At 46.2% G+C, this 14,433-nt stretch overlaps 1 protein-coding gene and 1 non-coding gene across 2 annotated transcripts; both read right to left on the reverse strand.

The window, feature by feature from the left end:
• Window positions 1–4,924: 4,924 nt before the first annotated feature.
• Window positions 4,925–4,997, reverse strand: TRNAL-CAA (transfer RNA leucine (anticodon CAA)). Its single transcript has one exon. It is a non-coding gene; the product is annotated as a tRNA-Leu (tRNA).
• Window positions 4,998–9,875: 4,878 nt separating this feature from the next.
• On the reverse strand, window positions 9,876–13,240 carry LOC144107876 (DNA-binding protein inhibitor ID-3-like). The gene is made up of 5 exons (XM_077641095.1): window positions 12,731–13,240; window positions 11,293–11,651; window positions 10,897–11,006; window positions 10,639–10,813; window positions 9,876–10,023 (listed from the first exon to the last, which is right to left on the reverse strand). The coding sequence occupies exons 1-2, from the start codon at window positions 13,058–13,060 to the stop codon at window positions 11,559–11,561; spliced, it is 423 nt and encodes a 140-aa protein (XP_077497221.1). The 5' UTR covers window positions 13,061–13,240; the 3' UTR covers window positions 9,876–10,023; window positions 10,639–10,813; window positions 10,897–11,006; window positions 11,293–11,558.
• Window positions 13,241–14,433: the final 1,193 nt, after the last annotated feature.

Below are 14,433 nucleotides of genomic sequence, written 5' to 3' on the forward strand. Positions count from 1 at the left end.
ACTCAGTTTAGCTGCGTTAAATTCCTACCACTTTTAACAGCGTTATCTCTTACTCGTCTCGTTTCTCGATTTATTGGTGTCTGCTACCACCTCCCTTCGGCGTGAAATTTTATAAGTCCGTGGTATTCAATACGGCGGCCCGCATAGTAAATCGATATAGCGACCCAATTTGATATTGATTGGTGACATCATTAGTATATCGAACTGGTGATTGACTCGTAACGTCACTGATATATCCAATTGGTGATTGACTGGTGACGTCACTTATAAATCGAAGATGTCAAATTCGTATTTCCGTTGGTGTACATCACTTTAATCTCATTCATATCAATTCTAGTAAACTAAACAGCTAACACTGGTTACTTCAACGTGTTACAGACGTTGGCGGCATCTTTTTTTTCGACACCAAGGCAACCAATGTCGTCATGCTTGCAGGGACATTTCAGCCAGCTAAACAAAACCAAGCACAACAAAGAAAAGTGCGCAGTGCCAAATATCTTTGTCCCTTACCTTTTCTGCCTCATCTGGCGCATACCGCAGCCATGGCCGCGTGATAGAGAACCCGCTTTGCCTACGAGAGGTGGTGGGTTTGACTCCCACTGCCGCCGGTTACCCACCCCTCATCCCAAAACGGGTACAAGCCATTCCCCGGCCTGGTGCTCGGCTTCTCAGAGTTCATGGCTTAGAAGAGGAGCCCACGCCTGCAAATCCCAGCACTCTGTGAGCCGGGAAAAAGGGCCTCAAGATGGCCTTCTAGTAGTAGTATTAAGTGGTTTTATTAAAATAATAATAATAAGGAAGCAAAATATTTTTGCTAGCCCAAGCATCTGCCATCAATACTGCAGCACCTGAGCTGCGGCAGCGGAAATAAAGGATAGCAGGCAGAATGGAGAAATGAAATGAAGGAGGTGAGGGGACAGGAAGAGAGGATAAGGGGAGAGGTAATATATACACAAACTATTTACACAATAAGAAATGTGTCCAGGTTGTGCACGTGATTACTTCATGATGGAGCAATAAAAACACGCGCGCACAGCACTATGTTGGCTACAACTGGACTGGGGCGTCCAGTTGTTAATCGCCCAAGGTAGAACTCGCGGAGCGTTCGGTCACTGCGTTGTTGTGCTCGCGCTTCCTTCCTGCTGTGGAATTCGGCGAAGTGGATGTGTCTGCAGGACTGCCAGAGGGAACGACAACAATACCGTCCCCACGTTTTCGAACAGGAATGCCGGAAGCAGCGACGATAGCGTCCCCATAGCGACGGTAGTGTTCAACAGGAATGCCAGCGAAGACCATAAGCGTATTCGTTCCGGTCCTCGCCACGACGAAGTGCGGTATCAGTGTGGTCCCCTTCGGTCACGCTGGATTTGAACAATTGCCCGAGTGCCGCACCTGCGACAGAGCTTCCGCGTTCCGGTCACCAGTACAAGCTCTTTCGACACCTGCTGGGAGACACCCTGCATCCCTGTGTCATGCAGGTGCCCTCCGGACGCACGTGCGCGATCACCTGGAAGCCGCGGGGACGACAACGTGACCGGGTCCCGTACCCTTTCCGTCGACCGAGCTGCGAAGAAGCATCAGGACCGCCCTGCTGTGGGTGGTACCATCAGTGCTATCGTGTGATTGGACATCATTATTCGAACTGTATTCCCCAGCTAGGGATCTGAGGAATACGAAGAGTATTTAAGGAGCTGCTGGTTTGATGCCAGAGAGAGCCCCCTTCTTGAGAAGTATCAGAGACTCCCGACTCCTAAGAACCTCTCTTTACTGAGAAGCACTCTCAGTTGCCCTTACTTGTACATTATCTAAATAGTCTTTCTATAAAGTTTTCAAAGTTTTCTTCCTCCGATCGTCCTCGTCTCTTCTCCGGCCCAGTCACGCTACCTGAATCCCAACAACTGATGGCAGAGGTGGGATGCTGCTACCTGAATCCCAACAGCGTGTAACTACCTGGCGGAGAACAGGCGGGACGTCAAGCCACGGCTTCTACTGCTCGAGGCGGATTTAGGGCTGCTTCACGGCGGAGCTTATCTCTGATCCGTCAAGGCTGGTTTCTTCGCTTCGAAATCATGCGCTAACAACTAACCCAATATTCCGCAGATTTTTTTTTATTGCGCCAGAGTGCTTTCTTCCATATAGTATAAACTTACAAATAAAACTATACGGCGGGATTCTCGAAGGAAATCTAAGTCCGCGCTTGAAGAAGCTAGCAGCTGTTGGCGGTGGTGGGGTCAGCAAGCTTAGGCAATTCCAGTCGAAGGGTGTCAAATCACAACCTTGACCGCGTCGCCCGAATCATTGCGATGTTCTCTTCACTGGATTGATCGAAAATTTCAAGAGCAATCTTCAACGTGACGCACTTTCTCAGTGTGACCTACAGTGGGATACAGCTTAAGTCTACGGTGAAGCTACGGCTACATTTAGGGCCGACGCACAGAATTCCTCCACGAAAAAAAAACGTAGTCTGTTGTTAAAACTCTCGTCACCTAAGCAAGGAGCTATAGTCTTGAGATAAAAGTTGTAAGGTGTAGAATTTTGATACCCGGTTTGTTTAATAAAGTGAAATATTAAAAAGTTGATTTTGTTTACTTTTGTGGATGACTAGTGGACTAATACAGTATGCCGAAGATCATACTATAGCTCCTCTCATCGGGTCAAAAAGTGTTAATTTTTTGGGCCTGTATATGACTCCTGCAAAGTCGGACAACCTTTCGTGTACGCATGTTCAACATTCCCGGACAAACATTTTGAAAATTGGAATAATGATAGATATTTTGTGTAAATATTGAAGGTAATGGCACATTCTTCTTATAGGAACGGTTTTGACGATAGCAAAAACGTTAATAATAGAAAATGTTAGATGCCGTCGGGTCATCTGCAGATATATTGATGTTTATAGGGAAACCTTACATTATATGAAAAAAATTGCGTTGATAAACGTTTTCCCGATAAAAAATATTTTTGCTCGGAATTGTTGGGAATGAGTCAGTGCTGCCGATATTTCTCACTTCGTTCCAGTTCTCTTCTCTTTGTTGTAGCAGTTATTACTTTGCACTGCGGGCAATAAACAGCGAGGCCTTAAATAGTGCTCCTTCTGCCCACTTCCCAGAGTGCCGGGACCAGCGGATACGCCAGTAAACGCGCAGATGGCAACTGCTGATGAAACTGAATTGGACCTCGTTGAGCCAATCAAGGATAAAGCGGGTCCTCGCCGCCCACGAGGTTAAAGACCGCGCCCCGTCATCTCCACTGCGTACACGACCCTGAACTCCGAGCACATAGGAAGTTGGGGCTTTCAGCCCTCGAAAGGGAGGACGTCGTCAAAAACAGGAAATTGGCAATGATGTCTCCCCGGATTACTCAGCCTTAATTGTGTAACGTCCGTTCCTCCGTACAAACCCCCTTCATCGTGTGATATAAAAAGGTAACTTGCAAGTTGCGACCGTATCGCCGAAAATAATGCACAGCCGACTGTATATAGTTACATGCACGGAGTGCATTTCGTAAATTTCGGGTCATACATTTTGAAGACATAGATGCAGAGAAAATTCCCCATTTGCGGAAACCTGTAAGTCGTATTCTCTGCAAGGCTTGTTTTCCAACCAAAAGATTCTTCGAGCGAATGAAAACTCCGGATGGCCGCGCTCAGCCTGCCGCAGAGTCTAGGCAGAAAAAGGAGTCACAGGGTTGTGGGTTGCTCCTTGTTCCGGCTAAGGGTGCAAACAAAAAGGGGAGGGGGGAGGGAGGTAGTTTCAGCGACGGTGCTGTTCAGCGGAAAATTTTAGAAAGTTTAGTATGAGGTGGCTCACTACTGCCAGCAAAGGAACAAAGGCCCATTTCCTTCTATTTCATGCCTATAGCCTCCACTGCAGTGCTACAGAAGGTTGACTGCAATCCCTCTTTCAATGATGTAACATTGTACTCTTTCTACGGCTCTTTAGCAGCCATCTTAAAGTAAATTGACGACATTATTGAGTTTTTTCAAGATGGGGAACTTGACCTTTTTCGCTTCCACAAAGAGTGCGAATACCGACTGGGAACGAGACTTTTTCGATGGAAAAGTAGCCTTGCGGAGAGGCTGACTTACAGATTTCTGCAAATGGTCCGCCGCACCAGGAAGTAACGGTGATAGTTAATATAAATAAACCGGCCGGAAACGAGGCGGAACCAACAGCAAGAGAGAAAGAGCAACACTGATGCTTGTGTTAAGCTGATGTTCATTAAAGGAATCATCACCCCAGGAATTAATGTTTGCAGGCTCTTACGTTTTTTTTTGTTTTTTTTTAATATCCGCACGTTGGTTACTTGAGTGCTGGCCTAACCAAGGTCCCTCTTCGTGGTAGCCTGGGTGCAGCTATGGCAGACAAAAAAATAAATAACCGTACGTGTTAACCGAGCGGTACAGCCAGAAAACTGATCGAGAGCCAGACAAATGCGTGGTGATAGATTAATGCATTTACCATTTAAATTTGACAGATATACGGGGTGATTTTTTTTTAACGCTTACCGATTTGTATTATGAACACAGAGATACGGCATGCGTTCTGTGCCAGCGAGCTATACAGCTAGGCAGACATCATGTGCATGAAGTTCATTAATTATTAGACCACTAATTACTATAATTAACAAGAACTTTTTAATTTTGTTTAAGGGGTGATACCGCATCGCAAAATTGAAGGTCATCAACATCAAAGGCGAGCCCGTTTATAAATTTTCTTAATCGGCAATTCAGCAGGCAGGGATAAAGCGAAAAGAGGGGCATAGTTATGATCATACATGGCGGAAGCCAACAGTCACCGAAACCAAGGGGCATAGTGGATGTTTCTGATCATTGCTAGTAATTTATGGGGTTCAGCAATGGGAACTTTATAGTGCAAATAATTTAAAGGCAATTTATTAAAAAGCAGAAGAAAAAGAAACCATATACCGCCGGTGGGATCCGAACCCACGACCTCCGAATTTTGCGTCCGCTGCTCTACCAACTGAGCTACGGCGACGACTGTCCAATATATATATATATATATATATATATATATATATATATATATATATATATATATATATATATATATATATATATATATATATATATATATATATATATATATATATATAGCGTACCCTAACCTTGAAAGTGTTCTCCAGCGCCACCCTCATCCATAGCGGCGGATGTAGTACGTCCGGTATTACCGTGAGTGCCACGTAGCAACGTTATCGAACAGTAGTGGAACGTTGAGAGCACAGTACGCGAAATTCGCCGGTAGTGGGTTCGAATCCCACCGGCGGCATGTGATTGTTATTTTCTCTGCTTTATAATCAATTGACTTTAAAAAATTACCCTATGAAGCTCCCATTGATGAACACAGCAAATTATTAAAAAATGCACAATAAAAAACCCTATCATCCTTGCTTTCGGTGACTATTGGCTTCCGTCGTGTGTGTCATAAAGAGCCTCTCTTTTCCCTTGCCTTGTGTGCTGAATAGCTAACGAGGACTTCTGTTCTGATAGTCTTGATGCCATAGCTAGGTAGCATAAGAGGACTCTCGCACAGCTTCCGCCCTCACCGTTCGATCACAAACAGTTTCAATCGGTATTGTCCAGGTTACAGGAACAAATCATTTCCGTGGTCTAACCTGTTCTTCAATATCGGGAGCAGATAAAGCGTACTGAGGGCCTATAAATTCTTTCTGTTTTTTTTTAAATAATTCTGATGATAGCTCCATACAACTCACGCGTATTACTAAAGTCTTATAAGCCGTCAGTCTCACATATATAACAAAGAATAGGCCGAGAGGTTAACCTGGCATCAACTCCGGTAGTCGTCTTGAGAACGGTATTTGTGGTTCCATGCTTCTTAACATCAAAATTGGCGTGAAGGATAAAATACCAATTTATTTGAAACGTACAACACTCGAATCACTAGTAATCAGGTTTTATCATCCGCCTTGGCAAACAGCTAGCCCCTGATGAAGTCTGCAGTAGTATAAATAATGCGACTGACTGCAACGAATGCCTACGCAAACCACTCCCCACCTGAACGCTTCAGAATCGCCACCCACCACAAGCACACCTAACTCCTCCACCCTCCCACTAGAAGCCCACCCAAAGTGGAACGAAATAACGTCGGCGAAATGTGATTCCAAGAAGCAATGGTAAAGCCGACTGGCCTACGAAAGTGCCACACATCAGCTAGCTCCTCGCCGTACTCACCCCACCCATCCAGTAGAAACAATCATTAGAGTAGAAACATAAAAGTAATTTCGGAGGTAAATCCAACTGCTATAGAACATTTCTCGCATCAGGTTTCATGGTTACCCTGTTGGTCCTGTTGTTGTTGTTGTTGTTGTTAGCCTATCAAAAAATGGCAAATACCCACACTGGGGGATCGGCCAAGAATCGGGTGGCTATTCACCTGAACGCAGTTAATAAAAAGGAAAAGCACGTGGGAGCGCGACACCGGTGAATTCTTCCTCATGAACAGAAAAGGAATCCTATGGCTCACACTGCTCTCTCACTTCCTTCTCTTTCTCAACTGTCCGCGCCACAATATTTACTCGTTTGTATCCACTCCGTTTCTGTCTCGACCGGGCGAGTTGTGTGCTTCGCCTCAACAACCCGAGGTCGTCAAAAAGTGTCCTTCTCCTGACAGCTCAATTGCTTGATGGTTAAGCTCGCAGTAGGTAACGAGAGGTGCAGTCTGAGGCAAATGATTCGAGGAAACTTACTCTGCTATATTTGTACAAATACGCTATTAATCTAAATTTTGTCGAAGCTTAAAATGTGGTAACGAAGAAATTAAGTTCTGCTGATATTTTGATAAGCTTACCCAGCTTTCATTTCAGCAAACTAGCTCATCGAGCCGCACTGGTGACTCGGTCACTCCCTTCTGAGGGAAGAGTCACGATACCGGTCACTGTCGAAATCAGTGAGAAATAGGAGTGAAGAAAAAGATAATGCTCTTATCCTTGAATAACGCTCAGTAGCCATATTGGCGGCTTCATCTTTTAGCGGTGTCGGACATCCCGAAACGAAGTTAAACAGCAGGCTGGCGCCGATCATTTGTAGGGCTGCCTATCAATTGCGGGCATGGCCACAACAGTAAGTGCTTGTTGCACACAATCAAAGAGGCGGCTCAGTCACCCCGGGTCTTTGTCTCGAAAAAAAAGGGCCGTTCTTGAAGAGAATAGATTAGCAAGCACTACCTGATGCTAAATTCTAACAGCCACCTTCGATTTTAATGAAGGCATTTAGGTTATGCGACATACGTTTCTAAAATAAACGTGTATGTTTAGTTTATGCTTACTATTTTTCCCAGGAGTATCGAGGAATCTTTGTTCTGAATACACAAAATTTAAACCTTACCTCTTCAGAAAATTCGCGATCTTAGTTACCGCACATGTTGCTTTCATTTTTGTTTTAGAATGTGGCGCGGTAAAGAATATGGCGCACTTGAACTATGCTAAGTCTGGATCCACAGCATGCCCAGCTTTTTCGTCAATGTGTTTTCTTCCTTAGAAATGCATTTTAAGTCTACTGTTGAAATCTACTCTTGCATTGAAATCTATACAGACGCAAAGCAGCTACTCGGTATACGAACCTGTACGCGGCCTTCGTCTGCGTGTACACAAGTACTCAGAGATATTTTTACGCGCCACTTGTTTAATCGGGCGTAAAGCACTAAGCCAATTCTATGACAGGTTTCTTTTTCTTTTTTTAGGTGTTTCCCCCTTTTGGCGGTAAAATGACCTGCCAATTTTTGTCTCCATAAAGCAATAATCATGCTATGATGCGACCGCCATCTATGCGCTGCCATTCAAGACTCTGTTTTGATTCAGCAGGCCCGCTCGTGTACTATGCTGCAGTTTTTCATGAATAAAAATTTCAGATGCACGAAACGCCTGATATCCAAGCGACCAGTGGCAACGTTAGCGGGAAACTAGGGCCTACGGCTACTAACTCCGAGCTGCTGCCGCGGCCTCCGTCGTTGCTTCGAAACGGCGCTCACAGGTGGCGCGACGATCGTGGACGATTCTCCCAAAGCGCAAAAGGGCCGCCTCTGGCTTAGTGGCCACGTGTTAAAAGAGGACCATAGGAGGCATGGAGGATGGTGGGAGGTGAGGCTCCCCTTTTGAGGGGAGGGGTGTTGTTTGGGGAAGCAGGCGAGGCGCGCAGAAAAGCAGAATGACGAATACACACGTGCGACCGAGGGGAGAGGGGGGAAGCTGTTGTCCAGTCTGGCGCCAGACTGTCTGGCTCCCAGCTGGACCGAGTCAGGTGCTGCCGTCGCTTTTCTCCGACTTCGCAACTGGGCTGTAGGGACAGAGGAGGAACGACAGTCGCGCGCCGAACAAGCACACACACACACGTGTGTGTGTGTGTGCGTGCGTGTGTGTGTGTGTGTGTGTGTGTGTGTGTGTGTGTGTGTGTGTGTGTGTGTGTGTGTGTGTGTGTGTGTGTGTGTGTGTGTGTGTGTGTGTGTGTGTGTGTGTGTGTGCGTGTGCGACATGTGGTTTTCCCTTGAAGGCTGTTTTTTTTTTCTCAGCGTCGTCATCCTGGTCTTGCTTCGTAGAACATTGCGCGCGCAAGTTGTTTAAAGATCGTTCGCAGCAGTTTCTTCCAAGCGTGTCCGCAGAACGAGAGTATGATCCTTGATTCGACAACAAGTTGAAAATAACCGGCCAGTTCTCCTGGATGGTTCAGCCGCTGGTTTTGCACAGAGCATATCTTTATAAAGGACACTGAAAGCTTGGGAATTGACAATCGTCCGCACTTTTACTTGCTGGAATAGTAAAAACTTAAATGTTTACAACGACAGTGGTGCAGCCGTTCGAAGAATTAACTTCATAACAAGGCAGTGGCCGCAGAAATCACAGGATCGCTGGCTACGCCATCGTCTGTTTAGAAGAACTTTTTGTTGGGCTAGATGGTGCATACTGTAACAAAAGAACTGTAGCGCGACCAAGACGAACACAAGACAGAGGCACACAGGACTAGCGCTAGTCCTGTGTGCCTCTGTCTTGTGTTCGTCTGCGCTACAGTTCTTTTGCCATCGTCTGTCGCATTGGTTATTGATCCATCACAGTCATCTTAGGCATTTCGATTGATTTTTACAATCCTGTTTCTAATAAATTGTAATAACTCGTAGAAATAAAAATACGAGACTATCGCACTCTTGGATGGGTTCTCCGTGTGCTTGGAGGATTCCGATTACTGTCAATCTATCGAGTGTTCAACAGTACATTAATCGGCGATCCTTCCGTAAATCAAAACTACATTAAATGTTTCAATTAGGTTTAATTATTACATGTTCGACTGTTGCTGCGTAAGAAGCGAAACACGTGTCTCCCAGGGTAGATGTGGTGTACAGCTACGAATTCTTAGAACATGCCTCGGATTATGTAGCTGCCTTCTTTTATTCGTAGCTCTTTTGCACCCGTTTCCATACAGTATAGAAATATATTTACTTACCAACCTTGCCTCTCAAGATAACTCTGGTAGCCTAATAAATGTTCAATTGTCAGTCAGCGCTGTGTGCGTGTGTCGCCTAGCTTTCTTTAACGTCTCTATAGATGCTGCGTTTTCTACAACGTTTAGGCAGTCTCAACGTCATTTGCATCAAACAGGTATCGTCAGCCACGTAGGCGCATTTTTTTTGTAAACTTCCGCGGAAAACCAGAGCGCACATTTTCAAACAAAATCCGACCTCAATTTAGCAAATTTTAGGACAGAAGCTGCTGACGTTTCATAAAGCTCTTCGATATGGCTGCGCTCGACTACACTTCAGGCTGGAATTGACCTTCGTCCCGTTTCATAACTTTCGTTTTACGTTCCAGCACGACGGCGTTGTCAATAAAACCAAACACAGTCGATCTTTGCATTTCTACTTTATTACTTTCATGCGCGACACCGTGTCAGCAAGCGCCCCCTTTGAGTAGTCTTCGAAGCTCAGCACACCAGGTTGTGTTGTTGCGTTGGTTGCTCTTTCTGGGCGAGACTTCTTGACCAGGTTCTTGACAAGGAGCCTGCAAAGAGTTCGAGAAAAATAAACAGAATGAGGACATGAAAACGTGCACTAGCTCAAAGACAGAACTTTCTGCAGTTCTTCTTAAACGCCCTTAGGATTTTTCTCCTGCATTTCTCTCTACCGGCCATGCTAGTCGCTTCTTTCTCGTCATCTTTAAAAATGCCATCTTTGTCCGCTTTCTTTAATCGATTGCGGGGACGTACGTATTTATGAGTAAAGAACGGGTCGCCGAATGATTGGATAAAAATGTGCGATATGACCGTTATGAGAAATTAGCCGGAAACACCGGTATGTATCATTGGCTTCATCGGGACTGCTACTTTACCTTCCAGAACCCCAACAATCTTGAGAAGACAGAGAAGGCCTCGGATATAAAGAGGCATCTTTGACAGAGTGTGTGAGAGGGCCAGCTCTATTCATCTAATTGAAGACAATTATTGCATCATTAAAACTGCGGCTACTGAACGATAACACGCAAACACTAAGAACGCATGCATTTTTCTTTCTTCTGACCCAGATTGTTTTGCGCAGGGAGGTTATCTGCCGTCAGTATGCAACAACTGGCTCGCCAACAAGATTATACTGCAGCCATCAAATTTAGAGGTGCGCTTACCTCTGTTAGACTTCTTGTTTCAAGGGCCAGGAGACAGCAGCGCAAGACTGACAGGTGGTACGAGATGGGAATGCACAGCGTTTTGCTGCTAGATGCACGATGTCAGCGCGGTAACAGCAATGCTCCGTGGGAAAAAGGAGTCTTCCAGAGCTTGCTGCGTCCTGGTTTCGAAGCCCTGCGAACAAAGGAGCCGCCAGTAAGTCGCGCTGCCTACGGAAAAACACTAAATCGAATTCATCGCTCACAAATGAAACTTACCAGAGTAAAGCTTCCCGAGTACTTCAAATGCGAAGGGATGATGACGATGATGATTGCGGTGCCACCAGGTAGCCCTTGCAGCTGGCTTCAGACTTCAGCAGTGTTCCTTCCTACAACGAACAGAAAAAAGCAAATATAGTGTTCAGCTGAAGGTCGCCTCGTTTCGTCAACAGTCGAAGGCTCGAATAAAAGCTCAACACAATTTTTTTAACTAACGCCATACAAAAATGTACAAAAAATTCAAGCATCAAAACGGCAACTACTGCGCTAGTCCCGTGGTGGTAGGCAATCCACTCACTACTAGTTTTTGACGCGGCCGTGCGTTTCGATCATGGAATCAAAAAAAAAAATCGCGAGTATTGTACGTATCAAGCGTAAGCAGTATATTCTACAAACCTTAGGTGCAGCTGAAGCATGGTGGGGTCGCATCCAGTCGTAGCTTAGCGGCCGGTGGGATGTTCTCCTTCCCCGCGGTCCGGAACAGCCACGGGAGGGATATTCAGAGGATGTCTAGGCGTGATCATCCTTTGATCATTGGTCAAGGTCCCTTGGTCATAGCTTCACTCATTGGTCGTTTGAACGGGGCTGGCTGAGCGACGACAGGCGCCTCCTGAACCGAGCCCCGAGCCATGTGGTCAATTAAGGACTCCGATGGCGGAGTCTCACAAGTCCAAGCGCGGGACAGGACTGGACAGTGGCACCACCGATGGCGAGAACTCGGCAAAGTGACGAATGGGGTTGTCGCTGTTGGGGACCTGCAATTATTTGAAAAGAAAAACCGTGCGTTAGGCAACACAGCTCAAGTAATGCATGTACCTTGCAAAAGCTAAAGTGAATCAAATACATTCACGATAAAATGCATCGAGATTGAAACACTGTCAAGCAGTTCACGACCCAACGGTTCAATAAACAGCGTGTTAGTTGGCGTCACCATCTAGAAAGCTGAGACCAAGCTTGTCGATGAAAACAATCACCAACAGCTGCTGTAGAAGGCTCTAGTGGCCAGTGAAAAAGGATCCTGTAGACGCGAATGCGCATCTTGTACTTAAGCAGAATATTCGAAGCACCGTTAAACATACAACTAGGCCAATGGCTCTGATGACATGCAAAGAGTCTCAAGACGAGATTGAAGCATGAAGGAAGAAGGCACTGTGCACAAAAGTACGACAGAAGGTGAAAGAACACCTGGTAAACATGCATCATCGAGCCCGTACTTGAAAACTTGCTCCGATATTGGATATGAAGTTATTGCATCGCCCTCGGAAAACTGCCCTCCCTTGCACGCGCATAAAATAAGACAACGCGCATCAACGAAATCGATACCATTAGACTGAGCCGACAAAGGACGGTACTACACCGGTAAGGAGTTGTAAATCGGAACGTAATGTGATTATTCATATTAAATTACACGAGCAAGATAGCGACTAAAGACAGGAAGACAGCGACACGCGCTCTGTGTCGGTATCTTATTCGACCTTCTTAATATGAATAAGTACCAACTAGCCCCAGCTTAATTATAGCATTAATATAGCACGGCAGCTTTGCTTCAGCAACGCCTAGGAAAAATTTCTGAGGCGAAATTCTGCGAGTTTTAGTGCGGCCGCGAAACAGAGCGGAACAATCTTAAGCCAACAAGACGGATGTGCCATGCATCATGTAATCTCTCTTCACCGAATGTTTGAGGAACTCCTTGACCCGATTTCATATCGTAAGAAATTGTAATAAATCAGAAGTCCAGAAAACCGAAGGGCCTAAAACCCGCCAAGGTGACTGAGAACTACGCAAAACGCTTATAAAGGTAATGCGAAAACTGGGAGAAAGCAAGCACACTGACCTCTTCCTCCAAGGAGCTGTTTTCCGCAGCGTTGTTCGGAGCCGAGAGAACGACCAGGGGTTGCCGCGCCGCAGTCGCGGTGGGCATCGTGGGGTGAGCTTCGAGGGCGACTTCCAGGTCCATGATGTAGTCGATGACATTCTGCACGACCTCCAGTTTGGTGAGCTTTTTGTCGCGCGGCATGTTGGGCACCAGGCCTTGGAGCTTGTCCAGGATGTCCTGAATTGATCCGTGCTTGAGTTCGCGCGCCTCGCGGCCGACTCTGCCTTTCGCCACCTTGGACAGGCTGGTGGCTTGCTGCTGCTGGTCCACATGTGCCTTCATGGTCATGCCGTGCTGGTTCGTGACGTCGATTGAGGTACCGGCGGACGTAATCCAACGAGACCGATCACGCGGCAGGGGGGTCAACGGAATCGAAAGCAAGAAGCTGGGGCAGCCGCAGAGCTCTGTCGGATACTACTTCGCACGAACTGTTCAGGACGTGGAAGCAGAAGCTACAGAAGTTAGCTAAAAGCTGACGCCGAGCTGAGAGAAGACCCGACTTTTATACACCGGAGGGGCGGTGTCTCCGTCGGCACGTCCCTTGGGCGGAGCAACCGGCTCTGTGTGGGAGGGAACTACGCCGTCTGTCCGGCGGTTCCGCTCTCACCTAAAGCCCATTTACTCTCACCCGCATCGCGTCGCCACCTAACGGCGGGCACACGCTCTTTTAAAATTGCGTTCGTTGTTCGCCGGTGCAGCGACTCTTTTCCTACCGCTCGGTGGGGTCGTTAGGTCGCTACTGGCCTGCTCCCGCGCAGGCTAGGACATGTTTGGAACACCCTCCCGGCTGTTGCATCTGTTTATCCGCCCGCACTTTCTCTCGTTTTGCTGCCCAGTGGTCTCGTTCGGCCGGTCGATCCTATCTATTCTCCCTGGTTTCCCACGGGGCGCGTTTACCCACCCGTCGAGCAAGCGGGTACAGCCTTTCCAGGTAGCGAATGCGGACTTTGTGACACCTGCGCTCACGATCTACCGCTTGTTCCTCTCCGCTCAGCGTGAACATTTTTTCGAGTTGTTTTGCAGCCGCAGCATTTGGAAACATTGGAGAGAAGCAGCTGCAAACTAAAGAAAAATTAAGTGGGATAAAAGAGTTGAAGGAGCGTCGGCGGTACGTAACACGCGTTTGAGCTTCATTTCTATGGGAAAGGGAGATCTGAAGAAAGAATGTTAAAAGTGAATGTGTTGGGCCGTTCAGTCAAATTACCCATTCGTGCAACCATTGAGTCACAGGACTTATCTGTAAAGGCTCTATCAGCTTTGTATATATATATATATATATATATATATATATATATATATATATATATATATATATATATATATATATATATATATATATATATATATATATATATATATATATATATATATATATATATATACACACTTATGAAGGGAGCCAACAGTCAACGAAACCAAGGTACTTTTTTAATGTGTTGTGCTTATCAGTGGGATAATATTACTTAGATTAATAAATCGCTTAAAGAAAATTACGACCTCCGAATATCGCGTCCGGTGCTCTTACCAACTGAGCTACGGCGACGGCTGTCCAATCTGCTGCTCTCGTGGGTATTTATGTTTATTTGATGTACGCGAACCTTGAGAGTGTTCACCAGCGCCACCCTCGACCATAGCGGCGGACGTAGCACGTCCTGTAATAG

This window comes from Amblyomma americanum, chromosome 10 (genome assembly GCF_052857255.1).
Source record: "Amblyomma americanum isolate KBUSLIRL-KWMA chromosome 10, ASM5285725v1, whole genome shotgun sequence".
Lineage (NCBI taxonomy): Eukaryota > Metazoa > Arthropoda > Arachnida > Ixodida > Ixodidae > Amblyomma > Amblyomma americanum.

What these genes read in the sequence shown, in the direction of transcription:
- LOC144107876 (XM_077641095.1), bottom strand. Translation starts at nt 13,060, where the DNA reads ATGACCATGAAGGCACATGTGGACCAGCAGCAGCAAGCCACCAGCCTG. An exon ending in ACAGCTCCTTGGAGGAAGAG is followed by an intron (nt 11,652 to 12,730) that starts GTCAGTGTGCTT and finishes AAATAATTGCAG; the next exon opens with GTCCCCAACAGCGACAACCC.